This window comes from Dysidea avara, chromosome 1, assembly GCF_963678975.1.
Source record: "Dysidea avara chromosome 1, odDysAvar1.4, whole genome shotgun sequence".
NCBI lineage: Eukaryota > Metazoa > Porifera > Demospongiae > Dictyoceratida > Dysideidae > Dysidea > Dysidea avara.
In genome coordinates this window covers 11,856,315-11,873,818 of record NC_089272.1, presented here as the reverse complement: position 1 = coordinate 11,873,818, position 17,504 = coordinate 11,856,315, and the positions used below count along the sequence as shown (strand labels likewise).

The 17,504-nt window shown below is 36.8% G+C and overlaps 1 protein-coding gene and 1 long non-coding RNA gene across 2 annotated transcripts in view; both read left to right on the top strand.

The window, feature by feature from the left end:
- LOC136256555 (uncharacterized) overlaps positions 1-17,504 on the top strand; it is a 294,555-nt gene that overhangs the window by 40,140 nt on the left and 236,911 nt on the right. The window lies entirely within an intron of this gene.
- LOC136256268 (uncharacterized) overlaps positions 1-17,504 on the top strand; it is a 65,771-nt gene that overhangs the window by 44,849 nt on the left and 3,418 nt on the right. Inside the window, exons 4-9 of the mRNA XM_066049196.1 lie at positions 8,821-9,210; positions 10,806-12,730; positions 12,784-13,172; positions 13,377-14,219; positions 14,342-14,398; positions 14,457-14,759. Of these exons, the coding sequence (XP_065905268.1) occupies positions 8,821-9,210; positions 10,806-12,730; positions 12,784-13,172; positions 13,377-14,219; positions 14,342-14,398; positions 14,457-14,759 (3,907 nt within the window). The remainder of the gene's footprint in view (positions 1-8,820; positions 9,211-10,805; positions 12,731-12,783; positions 13,173-13,376; positions 14,220-14,341; positions 14,399-14,456; positions 14,760-17,504) is intronic.

Genomic DNA, 17,504 nt, shown 5'->3' with positions numbered 1-17,504 from the left:
TAGAAGAAGTTACCTTGTAGAGAGTTCAGCTACAAAGAAAGCATCATGTAGAGAGTTCAGCTACAAAGAAACCATCATGTAGAGAGTTCAGCTACAAACAAATCTCCCTGTAGAGAGATCAGCTAGAAGAAGTTACCTTGTAGAGAGTTCGGCTTCAAACAAATCACACTGTAGAAAGATCAGCTAGAAGAGGTCACCTTGTAGAGAGTTCAGCTACAAAGAAACCATTTTGTAAAGAGCTCAGCTGCAAACAAATCACCTGTACAGAATTCAGCTACGAACAAATCACCCTGTAGAGAGATCAGCTAGAAGAAGTTACCTTGTAGATAGTTCAGCTACAAACAAATCTCCCTGTAGAGAGATCAGCTAGAAGAAATTACCTTGTAGAGAGTTCAGCTACAAAGAAACCACCATGTAGAGAGTTCAGCTGCAAAGAAATCACCCTGTAGAAAATTCTGCCAGAAACAAATTGCCCTGTAGAAAGATCAGTTAGAAGAAGTTACCTTTTAGAGAGTTCAGCTACAAAGAAACCATTTTGTAAAGAGCTCAGCTGCAAACAAATCACCTGTACAGAATTCAGCTACGAACAAATCACCCTGTAGAGAGATCAGCTAGAAGAAGTTACCTTGTAGATAGTTCAGCTACAAACAAATCTCCCTGTAGAGAGATCAGCTAGAAGAAATTACCTTGTAGAGAGTTCAGCTACAAAGAAACCACCATATAGAGAGTTCAGCTGCAAAGAAATCACCCTGTAGAAAATTCTGCCAGAAACAAATTGCCCTGTAGAGAGATCAGTTAGAAGAAGTTACCTTTTAGAGAGTTCAGCTACAAAGAAACCATTCTGTAAAGAGCTCAGCTGCAAACAAATCACCTGTACAGAATTCAGCTACAAACAAATCACCCTGTAGAGAGATCAGCTAGAAGAAGTTAACTTGTAGAGAGTTCAGCTACAAAGAAACCATCATTTAGAAAGTTCAGCTTCAAACAAATCACCTGTAGAGAGTTCAGTTACAAACAAATCTCCCTGTAGAGAGATCAGCTAGAAGAAGTTACCTTGTAGAGAGTGAAGCTACAAACAAATCACCCTATTGAAAGATCAGCTAGAAAAGTTACCTTGTAGAGAGTTCAGCTACAAAGAAACCATTCTGTAAAGAGCTCAGCTGCAAACAAATCACCTGTACAGAATTCAGCTACAAACAAATCACCCTGTAGAGAGATCAGCTAGAAGAAATTACCTTGTAGATAGTTCAGCTACAAACAAATCACCCTGTAGAAAGATCAGTTAGAAGAAGTAACTTTGCAGAGAGTTCAGCTATAAAGAAACCATTTTGTAAAGAACTCAGCTGCAAACAAATCACCTGTACAGAATTCAGCTACGAACAAATCACCCAGTAGAGAGATCAGCTAGAAGAAGTTACCTTGTAGATAGTTCAGCTACAAATAAATCTCCCTGTAGAGAGATCAGCTAGAAGAAATTACCTTGTAGAGAGTTCAGCTACAAAGAAACCATTCTGTAAAGAGCTCAGCTGCAAACAAATCACCTGTACAGAATTCAGCTACAAACAAATCACCCTGTAGAGAGATCAGCTAGAAGATATTACCTTGTAGATAGTTCAGCTACAAACAAATCACCCTGTAGAAAGATCAGTTAGAAGAAGTTACCTTTTAGAGAGTTCAGCTACAAAGAAACCATTTTGTAAAGAGCTCAGCTGCAAACAAATCACCTGTACAGAATTCAGCTACAAACAAATCACCCTGTAGAGGGATCAGCTAGAAGAAATTACCTTGTAGATAGTTCAGCTACAAACAAATCACCCTGTAGAAAGATCAGTTAGAAGAAGTTACTTTGTAGAGAGTTCAGCTACAAAGAAACCATTTTGTAAAGAGCTCAGCTGCAAACACATCACCTGTACAGAATTCAGCTACGAACAAATCACCCTGTAGAGAGATCAGCTAGAAGAAGTTACCTTGTAGATAGTTCAGCTACAAACAAATCTCCCTGTAGAGAGATCAGCTAGAAGAAATTGCCTTGTAGAGAGTTCAGCTACAAAGAAACCATCATGTGGAGAGTTCAGCTGCAAAGAAATCACCACTGCCCAAATTTCAAGGCAATAGCTCTTTCCAATCTGAAGTTATCAATTGTCAAAGTTGGCAAATTGGATGTGTGTGGAAGGCCCCTTTTTGCAAATCCGGTCACATATGTATTATATATATAATTTGTACATTTACTGATAAAATATTTAAAGTATATCTACTTCATCTTTACTTCTTCCTGTAGTAAAGAAAAAAAACATAGGTTAAAAAGTCCCAAAGCTGGCCATAGGCCGGCTTTGGGGTATACAAATACAAAAAGAAATGAAATCTAATCCAAAACAGCCAAGCTGTAAAAAAAGTGTGCGGCCCTCAGAAAGGCTATGGTGAAAAAAGATGTGAAATCCAAGGTGGCGGCCAAGAAATGGCTGTGATGGTAGGTTAATGGTAAAAATTTTAATAACGACAATTCAGGTGAATTTTTGTGCCGCTTCACAAAATTTACCTGAATTGTCATTATTAAAATTTTTACCATTAACCTACCATCACAGCCATTTCTTGGCCGCCACCTTGCATTTCACATCTTTTTTCACCATAGCCTTTCTGAGGGCCGCACACTTTTTTTACAGCTTGGCTGTTTTGGATTAGATACTGATAACATTAACATTTTAATGGTCACACTGTCATCATTAAAAATGATTGGCATTAGCACCATTGCAGCTATTCCTTGGCAGCCACCAAACTTATCTCAACCTGGCCTTTTTTGGTGGCTGTACCTTTATTCACAGCTTGGCTGTTTGATATGATCAAGACACATGATAGTGTGTTGAGCAGCTAAGAAAACTGGAGTGTCACACTGTGAGTATGCAGCCAAACAAGCTGGTGTGCCACACCATGAATATATTGACAAACAGCTTTTTTCACATGTACATAATTCCATGATTCCTCCTCCAAAGTACATCATTTTTGCATTATAGCCTGGTAGGGTAGGCCACATAGCAAATTTGTAACAGCCTTTTGTGAGATATGAGTGTTCAAAGTTTCAATTTAATTTCTTTGTTGTTGTTGTTGTTGTTCATGTTTTTTTTTCCTTAGGAAGTACGGGGCTACAGGGGCTGCCATTTAGTTTTGCACACTTGGCAAAAATTGCTATAAAATGTAAATGAGTAATTCGATTGCCTCGATCATTGGCACAAATGAAGAGTGTGTAAAAATGAATTCACATACTAAGGTCAATCTGATGAATATTCAAGGTGTTATGAGCATTTGTTCATGTAAAGAAGTCAAATTTTTGTCATGGCTACAGGGTAAACTGAGTACAGGAATAACTTTAAAATTGGTGTGTACCTTGATTAATCATTGTAGTAGTGCCTTGGATAGCAATAGAGTTACAGCTAGTGCTAGGCGGTATTGAAATTTGAATACGGTATTAGTATCAGGAAAATATCACAGTATATTGATATATAGTTAACTTGTTATTGTGACTATTGCATCATTTCTTGGGCCTAGTATAAAGCAGTATGCATCCCTAAAACTAAAAAAATACAATTAGACATGTGTTGTAATATGAGAACCTCAAGTTTTTGTTTAGGCCATGTCTGCTAAACCATCAACAAACTGGGTAATTAAACACCATAGGCTGGGTTAAAAACAATCCTATACTGGTATTCATCGATATACCAGTATTTCGATATATCGGTTATCAGAGGCTTTCACAATATTGTAACCTGTTATGATACTTTATCATGATAAACGACGGTATCACTGTTATATCGCAGAGCACTAGTTACAGCTACAAAGTTGTATAGCAAACATCAAACTAGTGTAAAATCACATGATCAAGATACTCTAATAGAGCAGTCACTGCAAGGTAAAAAATGCACAAAAAATTCAAAAAAATAAAAAGATAAAAAACACTTAACATAATTCGAACCGGGGACCTCTGTACCTAACACCTGCATATTTAACCACTGAAACCACTGCCATCTTAGCTGATCACCTCACTTAATTTCTGCTTTATAAATGAAATATTTAGTTTAAGGGTGCATGCTGATATTTAACCCTTTGACAACTGTAAGCCTATAACGCATGCTTCTATACAAACTCAAATAACTTCTCAGGTATTAACAACAGAAAGATCCCACAGCCACCATGTTACTTACCATCAACTTCCCAATAAAATGGCACCAAGCATTAAAGAATTTAATCTGGCAGACAGCAGGATGAAGTTTGCAAAATGGTCTGTAATTTATTTAAATGCACTTTTGGATTGTCCTGTATACCTAAAACAATATTCCACCTGCTGGACAGGTGTCAGCCTTCAGAATTTCACTATAGCAACCAAAGTTTAATTAGCTGCATAGCAACCATACAAATTTTACAAAATAGCTTCTGTGGGTTTCAGTTTTACCCAAAATTGTTTGATAACCTGATCATTTAACAAATCTGAGGTATTACAATTAATGTCAGAAAAAAACTGAACGATTATATAGTCCCATAACCCCCTGAAGGTATCATTATACATACCGTAGTTACATATGTCTCAATAACTGTCATAGGCCCTGTGGGCACAAACTACATCCTGTCACACAACAGGACGTATCTCAGTACTGCAGTAAAATATTTACATTCTGTTACTTGTATTATACAGCCAATCAATTGCTTAATATGTGCTTAAATTTTCAAAGGTATAGCACATTGGTACATAAAGTTATGGTGATTAAAGTTCAAAACGTAGGCTAATTTTATATGCTCACATGCCCTATATTCACAGGCCCAGTCACATTTACTCTCTTAACTTTCTTTAGTTTGCTTATTTTTTAAAAATGTTTGTTTCAGCTTAAGTTATACTATAATGGTTACCATTACTTTTAGACTTCAGAGAACAAAATGGCTTTGATTTTCCAAACATTGTGATTATCGGAACATGTCTTGGTCCCAAGGGGGTCAGATAATCAAGAGAGCACCGTATTGTGTGCACTGTAATTAGCAAAAAGCATGTCTTGGGACGAAGCAATATTGAACGGTGAAGATATAGCCTGTTGTCAAGTTATGCTTGGCTGAAGTTAATATAAAATTCTGGTACATATATTTTTAAATGTTACAAGTGTAAGAAAAATTAGGAATTTTAAATTAGATCTAGAGTAGGGACAGTGTATATTGCTGCAATAAAAACTACTGAAACAAGCTGGATCGGAGTAGTACGTAATGTCCAAATTCTGTAAAACAATAAGAAGTGAATATCCCTACTGTGCTACACTCAATGCACAGTAGGGATATTCACTTATTATTGTTTTACAGTATTTGGACATTACGTACTACTTCGATCCAGCTTGTTTCAGTACTTTTTATTGCAGCACTATACACTGTCCCTACTCTATTTTAAATTCCTAATTTTTTCTTATACTTGTTTGTAAAGTTTTTTTGCAAGCTCATGACCACTAAATAGCCTGCTTTTCACAAAACCAATCGCAATATTTTAAGAGTTAATCACAGCACTATTGTACTAGATTATTACTCATACAATAACAACTGATCAATGGGCATGGCTCTACAAAAGCCTGGGTTTAGCGAGAAATACTGTAATAGCGAAGAATGTGTTAGTTGCAAAGAAATGCATTTAGAAACACAAGCAGTTAAACCTATCCGCTTAACTTTGCTAACAACAAACACACTAATACTAAACAAGATGTCTTACGCGTGTATGTTGTCGACGACATATGATAGGTCCCGTATAAACCAAATATCAAAATCGCAAACATATTCTAAAAGTTTGGTGCGATAACACATGTATTCCAATATATTACTGTGTAATGTACCGGTATGATTATGGAAGCCCTACTGATGAGCGATGGCCACGATAAAGAAGGATCAAAGGAAAATCAGTAAGACAATAGCGCATACATTGTAGGATATTTAAAATACTAAAAGCTTCATCTCCATGAAATTCTAAGCATTTTCGTGAAAGAAGTAAGGCTGTAGCTGAAGCCAATTTTCCACTACGCTTGACTGAACGCATCAGGCGGTGAGGCAGTGAGGCAGTAAAAAATTGCCAAAAATGTATATATATATTTAAAATTTTGTAGCACCTGTTCAAAAATGCTTCGGGTCATTTTGAAGACATGTTTGGGCTTGATTACCCCTGACCAACACTGTCAAGTGGCTGTGAAGGATTTGCGAAGATGATTTTGGCTTGATTTATTTTCGTGGACCATGCTCACACCTTCGTCGCCCCTACTATACAGTACTATTGTACTGTATGATAGAAACTTGTTAGAAGGATTTAGAGTCAATTTGAAGAGATTTTTCAGCTAGTCTATGCGTAACCAATGTTGGCAAGCTGTCATGAAGGTAAAGTGAGGCTGGTTTTTCTGGTGATAGTTTTGGACAAGTAAGCCCAAACCTCCATGATCTCTAATATACGGAGAGTATGGAAACTCTGATGATAAAGTTAGATAGTGCTAGTGAATATCTAGACAATAAAATATTAAAATCTGCAGTGAAACTGAGGTTAATATCAAATCAGGGAATATTTCAAAATGTTTCTCTCTAATAGAACGGTCAAATATTCTAATAGAACAGTCAAATACTCTAATAGAACAGTCAATACAAGAATGAGAATCCTTGAAGTGTTTATTCCCAGGAGACTAATATGTATGTTCATGGCATGGTGCTACATTTAAGTTACATACTGTACTCAGTCCTTTGATACCAGCCTCTACAACTCATGTTTAATGCAGATAGACCAGCATGATTGTTTTATAATAAAAAGTATTAGACAGTGTAGTTTGCCTCCAGAGTTACAGAATCCTGCTTTAAAATTATGTCTAATAACTCTGGAGCACATCACATTTTCAAACCATTTCTATTACTGGTGTGTTGTAATTGATGCAACACTTCTTCATTCACATTAATCATTGAAAGAAATTTCTGCACAAAGAAAAGTTCAAATAAAAACATAATGGATTTCTGAAAAAGCATAAAACAAGCATAATAGGCAGAAAATTGGGGAAATGTCAAAAAGCATAATAGGAAAATTGTAGAGCATAATGGACTCAAGGACTAGTCATGGAGTGTTTCCAAAGTATTTTTTTGTGTGTTTAGCTTCTTAACAGCCAGATGAATGTTATATGTAACTAAATTTTGGAAAAAAATATCCATATCACACAGACGTTTCAAGATAAACAGTTTTATATATTTCAAGTTAGTATAAATTTCAAAGGATAGCAAGCGCACATATGAAATTTACAGAAGAGATGCATCAATCTATTACCTTTCAGACCATTTTCAGCACTTGTAGATGCCTGTGGAGTTTCCCACCAAATAAAATAGAAAACCTTAGCAGTTGGACGAGTGAAGTAGTATCACAAAGGGTGGGTGGTGGGGTGGACAAGAGATAGATTTCAAAGTGGAGGCAGACCACAATGGAAATGCAGTCATGAGATTACAGGCCTGTGCTAGCTTCTTAGTGGCTGATATGCAGTAAGTCAACAGAGAAAACGGTTGGCTAACAAAACAGTCCAGTAAACCACTGATTCTTTCCACGCCAGGTCCTTTACAAGATCAAAAATTGCCATAATGAGCTTGACACACCACCCAGAAAGATGTCTCTTAAACCCGCCTCAAATAGTTTGAGGGTCAAAGCTAGTAGTGTGGTGGTGTAGCTAACCACTGGTTGTGTCACTTTGATTTTGCCTGATGTGCGATTTTTAAAATCTGATTACAAATGATCTTTTTCTACTTGTCATTTTAATCATTATTACAGTAATGAATAAATCAAAAATACACTTGAAATTTACAGCACATTGTTTACAGCCATGCATAAACAATGAATAGGCTTATTCCATGCCTACATTATACTATATTATACTGTATAGGCTTATGTGCTGTTAAGGTTAAAGACGTCATGCAAAGTACAGTACAGCCCTAATCCAAAGTCGTCTCATGAGAGTGCGAGTGATTAAAATACTCCATAATTAAAGGGCGTGGCACCTGTTTCACTTGCAAGTATTCATCCCGTTTCATTTGGGATGAATACTCGCGAGTGAAAAGAATGCCATGTCCCTTAATTAGTGAGTTTATTAATTGCTCGCACTCTCGCGAGACGATGTTGCATTTGAGTGGTACTGTATCACTCGGTAAGGGGCATTTTATAGCATTACCAATACCAGTCTGATACCACCAAAATGTGGCTGATCTTTGATACTATAGCCTGTTTGCATTCACTTGAGCCCTTGTTTCTGGTTAATAACTCTTGTTCCATGGGTCAGCTACTCAAACATAATTATAGCATTGCTGTGAAGCCCTTTAAACACCAGGAATGTTTATCAAAAAGCACTTTGTTACATGTAAGAACAGGTGAATTATGAGGCTTTCAAATATCCCATACATTTAGTATGGGGAATTCAGGCACACAAACTTATTTTACAATACTAAACATGTTTGTTGCAGTACAAAACCATTGGGAATGAACATATGTTCATCTCTTTGATAGGACTGTTTTCGGTGGGGACTCAGGTGAACATGAACTGATTATCGTATCAGTATCGGTACATCACCAAACTAAGTGTAAAAATGTAATACTGCATATATTTGCCATCATTGAATGCATAATGATATCAGCAATCCTTCTACCAAAGAAGGCTAAGCAAGTGACCACAAACATATGATTTGATTGCCATATTATATACAAAATACACATGTTTGTTGCCTTCACACTAAAAACACATTATCACTGTATATACATTCATATGTTACAGTACATTGTTAGAATACAGTGTGTTATTATAGGGTCATTTACTTCTAAAGAACTGTCATCGGATTACTTATTTACCAATATCCAGAGAAATTATTCCTAAAGGCAGTATTCTAATACACGTACATAAAGGTGTAAAAGGATGGTTTTCAATTGATAATCCTAATGTCAGAGTATCATGTACATCTGATGATGTCATGAAAATTTTACCAGCTTTATTGCCAGTACTAATACCTGTGGATTATTCTACCAGAATTGAATTGTTGGTCAAAAATTCAAACTTGCTGTACAAGATTGCAGCACTCCAAATTGGTGATGAAGTACTTGTCAAGTTGGACGATTGCAGTGTTCTGATAAAAGCTGTCATCAGGTACAGGGGTGTTCTTCCTACCAAGAGAGGAGAATACTTTGGAGTTGAGTTGCTAGTAAGTTACTATTTCTTGTGATTGTTGTAGTCACTCTACTTCATGGCATCAACTGGTTTTTTACCTATTGATTTTACAGTAGTTTGTATAAATATCAGTTATAAAGAACACACAACTAGTATTAAAAGCAATGAAGAGGAGAGTATCTAACACTGTATACAGCATAGAGGGAAAAGTTTGGTGGAGGTAAACTTTCGTGAATAGCCAGCTAATGTATTTCATTTAGTAAAATAAACGTTTGCTCAATCTTTAACTATAAAAATGATAAGCTCAGGTGCTACAAGTTAATTGACAGGTTAAACTTGAGCAGATTTGTAGCATATCTCCAAACTCATCAAGATCTTCCCATCATAATTTCCCTCTATACGGTATCCTTTAATGATAATTGTATGGAAATTGGATAGCTTCCTTTCAATGGAAAATAATGGACTTCTAGTGTTAGTTCTTTACCAGTTAGTTCACAGTAACAGCACAGTGATGAATGTTAAAGTCCTACTGAACCAGCAAACCACTGAAGACTGAGCGAGGGTATACAAAGGACAGTGCTCCTTCAATTACAGAACAGTTAAAGGCAGGATTTGTTTGTTAACAAGGTGACACAGTTTAAAGTTCCAAGCCATTGCGCTGAGTTATTCTCTAGATTGTCAGCCATGCTATTTAATACAACAGCAATTCTCTTACTGGCTACATTGACACACACCCTTGTGTCTGGGATGATGTTTGTGGTTAAAAGCAAAAAACATTCTAGCTAGTATACATTACATAAAATGGAAGCCATTTAACTTTCACCTACTCATTATTAACAGGACTATGAAGTGTTAGATACTGTCTTCTCCATACAAAAACGCTTGGTACATACTAGCATTGAAACCGGGTCGGGTCATCCGGATCAACTGGGTCACATTTTCTCTGGGTCCGACCCTGTTTACAAATTATCCGGGTCTGACCCAGATTGGATCACGTGAGAAACGAAATTGATCGTTTGATGACGTGGAACCTATAAACACTATCGCGTAGCTCTTTCGTGAGCCATGCCCACTAATCGCATTACAAACATACACTCAGCCACGCCCATTTATTAGTAAGTGCAGTCTGTAGCACGAAACTGTGTCTGTTGCTGTCTGCAAGCTTAAGTGGAGCCACGCCCACTAATCGATTATTGTATGAGTTGTATATATATAGTCTAGTCTTGCAGCAGGATAAGTACTTTTGTGAGCCACACCCATTTTAATATATCGAGAAATTGCAATACTAGATATGTACGAAGCTACACCCAATTGCTGTCTGTAAACTCACAGTAGCTACGTGGAACCAAACCCACTTACTGATTTTAAATTATAAACTTACCGGCTTAGTTATCACATAACTACTCGTTTACTCAGCACGAATCGAACGCTCAAAACGTAGTCTCGCTCGCTCAAGACTACCCGAAACATAGCTCTTATCGAACGCCTCAGCTTTATTTAATCCGGGTCACATCCAGGTCAAATCCAGGTCAGTGGGTCATCCGGGTCAGCAGTAGTGACCCGGTTTCAATGCTGGTACATACAGTAGTACTATATAACTGTGATTATGCAATGTAATAAACTTTATAGGAGGAGAAACAGCATGGAAATAGTGATGGTACCTTTAGAAATGAAAAGTTTTTCTCTTGTAATCACAATGGACTATTTGTTACTGCCGAAAAAATTGTCTTATTTGACTTTGACAACACATTTATATCAGAATACAACAAACAATGTGCTGCAGGAGAAGCAGCCTCTCGGTTTTATAAAGTTACATTTGTGGGTCCTGAGGGAGCTGGCAAGACCAGCACCGTATGTACGATGTTAGGTAAACCTTTCAATGAAAGAGAGCCTTCTACAGTTGGCACAACGTTGACTTTCCGTGCCTTGGTAAATTACTTCCTCAGTTGGTTTGAGCCACATAGTGAAGAATCATCGCAACATTATCTGAAAATGGATAAATCTATGGTTGTTGATTGGAAAGAAACAACTGCAGCAGAATTGAAAACTTTATTAGATGAAGAATACACTAGAGAGCTGTATGAAAAGCTAGAAAATCTTATTCAGCCAGTGATTAAAGAAGACAGCCAGCAAGACGAAATGCATGATATGCTGTTGCCTGATTCTGTTCCAAGCATACCAGAAGTTTCACCAATAATATCAATTGACAATGATGATCACACTCACAATTCAGCTGTATTACCTATTAATCTAGAAGAAGGAAGTTCTAGTGCTTTAAGTGGGGTAGTAGAGTCTGATGTTGAAAATGAAGGGAAAAGCATTAAAGGAGCTGCTAAAGTAATGTATGGTAAAAAATCTGAGCAGCTGTTTGTTAAAGCTTCCATCTCAGACTTTGGTGGTCAGCTGAGATTTTTTTGTTTTCAACTTTTGTTTCTAAAGAAACATGATGTAATAGTTCTAACTATTAACGCTTCAGTGAAGTTGGATGATCCTATAGTACCTCGTGAAGAACTACGACATACCAGAGACAGAAAAAAAGCAGCAGGGATGATGACAACACTTGAAGCTATCCACTTTTGGCTACAGTCAATTAGTGCACGTTTTGGAACATCTGTTGTTCCCATTGGGTGTATGTCTCGACGTTCACCCACTGTCATTATTTGTTGCACTCATGTTGAAAAAATATCAATTGCAAAACAAGAAAATGTTGTGGTTATCATTCAGGAGTCACTATTTGAAAAGCCATATGCTGAACATTTACCTGATAAAAATGAGGATGCTTTTCATTTCATTAGCAACAAAAACCGCAAGAAGTTCAAGTTAGCTATTGCAAGATTGCAGCTTGTGGTACTGAAAGCAGCTACACCAGCTCTTGAAGAGAAGCGTCCCATTAGCTACTTGAAACTAGAAGAATCAATTGGGGACAAAGTAGAAGAAGGAGCCAATTTAATAGACACTACAGTGTTTACACATTTAGCCCATGAAGCAGGAATTGGTGGTGATAAGGATAGTGATGCAATTAAAGCAGCACTAGATTATTGTTCTCAACGTGGTGTCCTTTTGCATTTCCCAGATGTGCCCGATTTGTTGAAAATAGTATTTATTTGTCCACAGTGGTTATCAGACCTGTTCTCTACAGTTATAAATGTTCATGACTCTGTTCCTAAAGGTTTTGCACTTCAACGTGCTTGGAAAAGATATAGTACTTATGCTATCCTAGAGGAAGATTTCTTTGACTACATTTTAGATAAAGGTGGCTACCTTGATCACAAAGATGCTGTGATTGCTATAATGAAAAAGTTTGATCTTTTAGCAGAAGTTCCTAATAGCACTTATTTTACAGGGGAAACCCAACCACGTGCTTCAGATAAAAGAACATTCATTGTTCCTTCATTACTTGTTAACAATCCTGCATGCACACTGTATGAACCAACTGATAATGATCAAGTCTTCTTGCTTTACTTCCCTGATCAGTACCTACCAGAGAGTGTAGTGAACCAGCTACTGGTCAGGTGTTTATCATGGTCAGTGGAGAAAGGATTTGCTATTCACAAGTAAGCAGTGTATATTCAGGTATTTAGGTGTTAACACAATTTTTTTTCTGCAGCATCCATTATGGATTTGGCCAGTTTGGTTTGGGAACATTGCAAGTTTACAGACTCATCTACAATTTTAGAGCATATCAAATAAAATTGATTGTCTCTCAACAGGAGGGTTGCCAGGATAAAGAAAATCTGCATTTCTCAATTTTGACAAATTTCAAGGAGTTACTGCTTTATTTGAATCAAACTATTGTAAAATTGATGAACTTTTATCTTCCTTCATCAACTAAACCTGTTACACACGTTTCATGTCCATATTGCCCACATGTTGATGCTCCACATGTACCTTACATGAAAGAGGAATTGTATTTCAGTTGTTGTAAGGCCACTTCTCTAAAGGGCATACCTAAAATAAGATACAGCCCATGTGGAATGGATCTCACTTCTGTTAAATGTAAGATAAATGAATTTCAATACAACTAACCAATAGTTTTATAGTAATTTTGGTAATAAAATTAAATTTTGCATGCATGAATTCATACCTCCTTAGAGTACATACTTCTAGTTTATAATATTTCAATATGCATATTGGCCTACAGTGCATGAAAATACATTATTATTTTTAAAGTACATAATTTAGTGTTCCTTTTTATTGTAGCAAATCTTGGAATTGTTGAAGAGTTGAGCAGAACAAGCGACAAAAATGACATTGAACAGATAACTAGTAGTGATGTAATACTACAAGATGTTCAAATTGTACTTGTAGCAACCAGTGAGCATGCTAAACTTGCTGTGTTAACGTATCTCAATCCATCTAAGAACAGTAAACTTTGTTGTTGTATGCTACATAGTAATATGTCTTGTATCATTGGAAGATTTGGCTCTTGTGTAACTGCTGTTATGTTAAATGAAAGAACTTTGCAGACTACAAAAAGAATAGTATTTAACTCTTTTCCTAATCTTTGTGCAGTATTTGCTGTTGGTGAAGCATATGGCATAATGAGACATGTCAAGATGTGGGATGTTTTAGTGTCCTCAAAATTGTATATGGCAACATTTAATCATCATGGTAAACTAGAAAGAGACACATCTTCCATCTTAACGTCACAGTTCTTTTGTGAGTGGTTTAATCAGCCACCACACTGGCCAGGAAAAGATAATAAAATTGTATCACATTTGAATGATGCCAATCTGTCAAGTCCTTGTTTGAAACATGGCAACATTCTTAGCTGGAATTGTTCAAATGATGATATCACTGAACTAGACCTAGTAAGTGTTTGCTCAGATGACATTATTGGTATTGATATGGATGGAACTGCAAGCTTATCAGATTACTGCAGGAGAAACGATATCCATTTTATGATAGTGGAGGCCATTGGTCATTTAGGAGATAGTAAGTATGATAGGGTGTGTCAGCCAACTGCTGCACTACTGGCAGCTGATTGTCTACATCACTACCTCAGTGATCCACAACTACCACACAACCTTGCTGCTAGTCGAGGTTAGTGAATAATATTAGTTGTTTGGTTATCATTGTAGTTTATGGTGTTCTGTGTTGTTAACAAGTAGTTGTGTTTGACAGAGTTGTATGTCTTTCATTTAATGGTATATTACTACACACAGGTTTACCCTACCCATTTGTAACCAGGAGTACTACTGGACAACAGGCAAATTCAGATTGTAAGTTTTTGAAACTTCTGTATAATATATGGCTGGGCATATGTGACCTTTCACTTAGCTGCAGCATTGTCTATTTCTGATATGAAACTGATCAATGATATAATTGCACCAAAAGTGTCAGCTTATTGGCATGTGGTACTGGTTCACTTAGAATATGATGTTGCATTTAAGAAGGAATTGGAGAAGAAACACAAGGGTGATCCCCGACAGTGTTGTACTGCTCTGTTTGAGGATTGGATCACTTCTAGTAGAGGAGTAGGTCCTAAGACGTACAACAAATTATTGGAAGTGTTTAGTCAAATTCCTGACATTGCTAGCTCTACAGCAGAAATTAAAAGTTGTTTAGAGAAGGAAAGAATTGGTAAGTTAGCTTTTACTGGACACTTGTTTGTATACTGTGCATGATCACTTCCATACAAAATGAAAATTAATGTATGCAATGAGCAGATACTTTGTCATCATCACCCAGGGATAATTAATCTCCACTCTTATTACACTTACATGCAGGTTCCAACAATTCTGTTAAGCCTGACACTATGATACGAAGCCTATACATAACTGGGGGAGAGCATCAAAATAATATCCTCGGCACTCACATATAACCTAATAAGTAGGCCTGCACCTAACGTGCCGGCATAATTTTCAGAATAATAGGTCACCAATTTTGTGAGAATAATTCTGGAATAATAGGATGGTTACAGGAATAATTTTAGAACTATCGGACATCCAGGGGAATAAGGGGTGTGTCTCTTCTTGAGTATAGCTAGAAGGAAAGTTAAGCTACTAAGAATCATGTATAGCTGACATTATTATACGAGTGCTGCAAAGTGCTGGCAGAAAAGAGGCTGAAAACTTCTAAAATATCAATATACTCTAATAGAATGCTCAAATAATCTAATAGAGCAGTCAAGTCATTTCAAGTTAACAATTTGCAGTCAATATCAGGGATTTAACTGCATAATTATACAATTCTGAAGCTTGTACATCTTATACTATTGTATTTCTTCTTCAAGTCTTTGAGTATATAGATTGATTATCATTATCTTAGTATGTAGCTATAGCTACAGTTTAAATACATTAGCAGCCAATAATTGACAGCACTTGAATTATTACAACCAGTTATATTATTATTATTGTTATATTATTATTATTACAGGTACATGAAAAAATTTGGAATTTTCAACTAGAGTAGGGACCATAGCACATCAATAAAAAGTACTGAAACAAGTTGAGTAGTCCATGATAAAACAATAAGTAATAGTTGTATCATGTACCCGAGTGATTTGCCTGATATGTACACCCAAGCTCGAGGGCCGTTAGGCCCGAGATCGTGGGTGTACATATCAGGCAAATCACGAGGGCACGTGATACAACTAATATGTACCATGCGGTCTATTTGGTATACATAGACCACGCCCTTAATGCAGGCTAATAGCCTGCTGGGTAATAAATTACCCTAGCCAACACGTAATCTACTTCCTGATTCAATTTATAAGCGTGACTGATGAATTCGATTATCGTTGGCAATTATTGACGTTGAAATAATGTTGTCTACATGACATGTAAAAATCCGTTATTAGTGTACGGAATGCCATGTGTAAGAAGAAAGCTGCTGTGAGTGAAACGTTGTTGAAAGCTTTAAAACTAAAGGTCACTCAATGTAAAGAGCCAAACCCTAGATTTTGTTTACAATTTCCAGGGTGGTGCCCTTGTCATTCATGTTCACAGCCAGTGATGGATGAAGTGAAGCGTCGGCTTAGTTTAAAGCGCAAGCGAGGAGCAAACACTGTCTCATCGTCTACAGCAAAACTGTTGGATAAACAAGGTGCACTATTGTCTAAAGAATTGGATAAACAAGGTTCCAGTGCTGGAAAAGGTGAACTTGGCGAAGTGACAGCAGAGAGCCGTTTTTCATTTGAAATAGAAGGTAATGTATTGGAACAATATAAAGAAGGTGAAGTGCCTGAGAACACAGTGAAGAACACGGAGTGGTCTTATTGCAACTTTGAATCTTGGCGAACAGCTAATAATAAGAAAATCTTAATCTCTGGAGAGAAGCACCCCGACAACATTCTTATTTCTGCTGACAAGAACAACACTTGTAATTGGTTATGCAAGTTTGTAGTTGAAACAGGGAAAACAAATGGTGAGCATTATACCCCCCGCAGTTTATATCTCTTGCTATGTGGACTACAAAGATATATGAGGAATTCAGGAAATGTGGTCAACTTATTTCAAGATCCTGAATTTAAGCCCTTAAAGAATTGTTGTGACTCACTATTTAAGAGGTTACATGCCAAAGGAATTGGTACAGAAAAGAAAGAAACCCCATCTCTATCTGTTGAGGACGAGGATCAGTTGTGGAAAACTGGAGTGATGAACATTGAAAATCTTTGGGGCCTGTTATGAGCGTCTTCTTTTACATTGGGAAAAACTTTTGTTTAAGGGGTGGAAAGGAGCAACGGGGTTTAAAGTTCTCACAACTTAGGAGGGAACACAGAAATGTTGATGGTATGGAGCGGATATGTTATGTGTACAGTGAATTTGGCTCCAAAAATCACCAAGGTGGGTTCAACTCACTAAATTTAGATAACAAAGTTGTCTATCAGTATCAAAGTACCCCTGAAAACAACAAATGTCATGTAAAGATTCTTGATAAGTATTTCCAAGTTGTTCCACAAAAAGCAAAAGAAAGTGATAGTGCTTTTTATCTGAGACCAGTTGAGAAATTGCGTAGTGATCCATCAATGCCTTGGTTCACCAGTGTGCCTGTAGGAAAGAATAGGTTAGATTGTACGTTGAAGACTATGTGTCAAGAAGCTGGTATATCTCAAACCTATACAAACCACAGTTTACGAGCTTATGGGACTACTATTATGTTTCGTGCTGGTGTTTCACAAAAGTTAGTACAACAGCGCACTGGGCACAAGTCATTGGAGGCTCTCCATCAGTACGAGCATCCTTCTGAAAAGCAATTGTTAGATTTTTCTAACATTATGTCTAATAATGACAAGGGTGATAGTTCTGCAGCTGTGGTATCAGTATCAAATCAAGTAGTAAAGAATAATTCTATCCCCACTTTTGGTACCATTCCCAACATCATGTT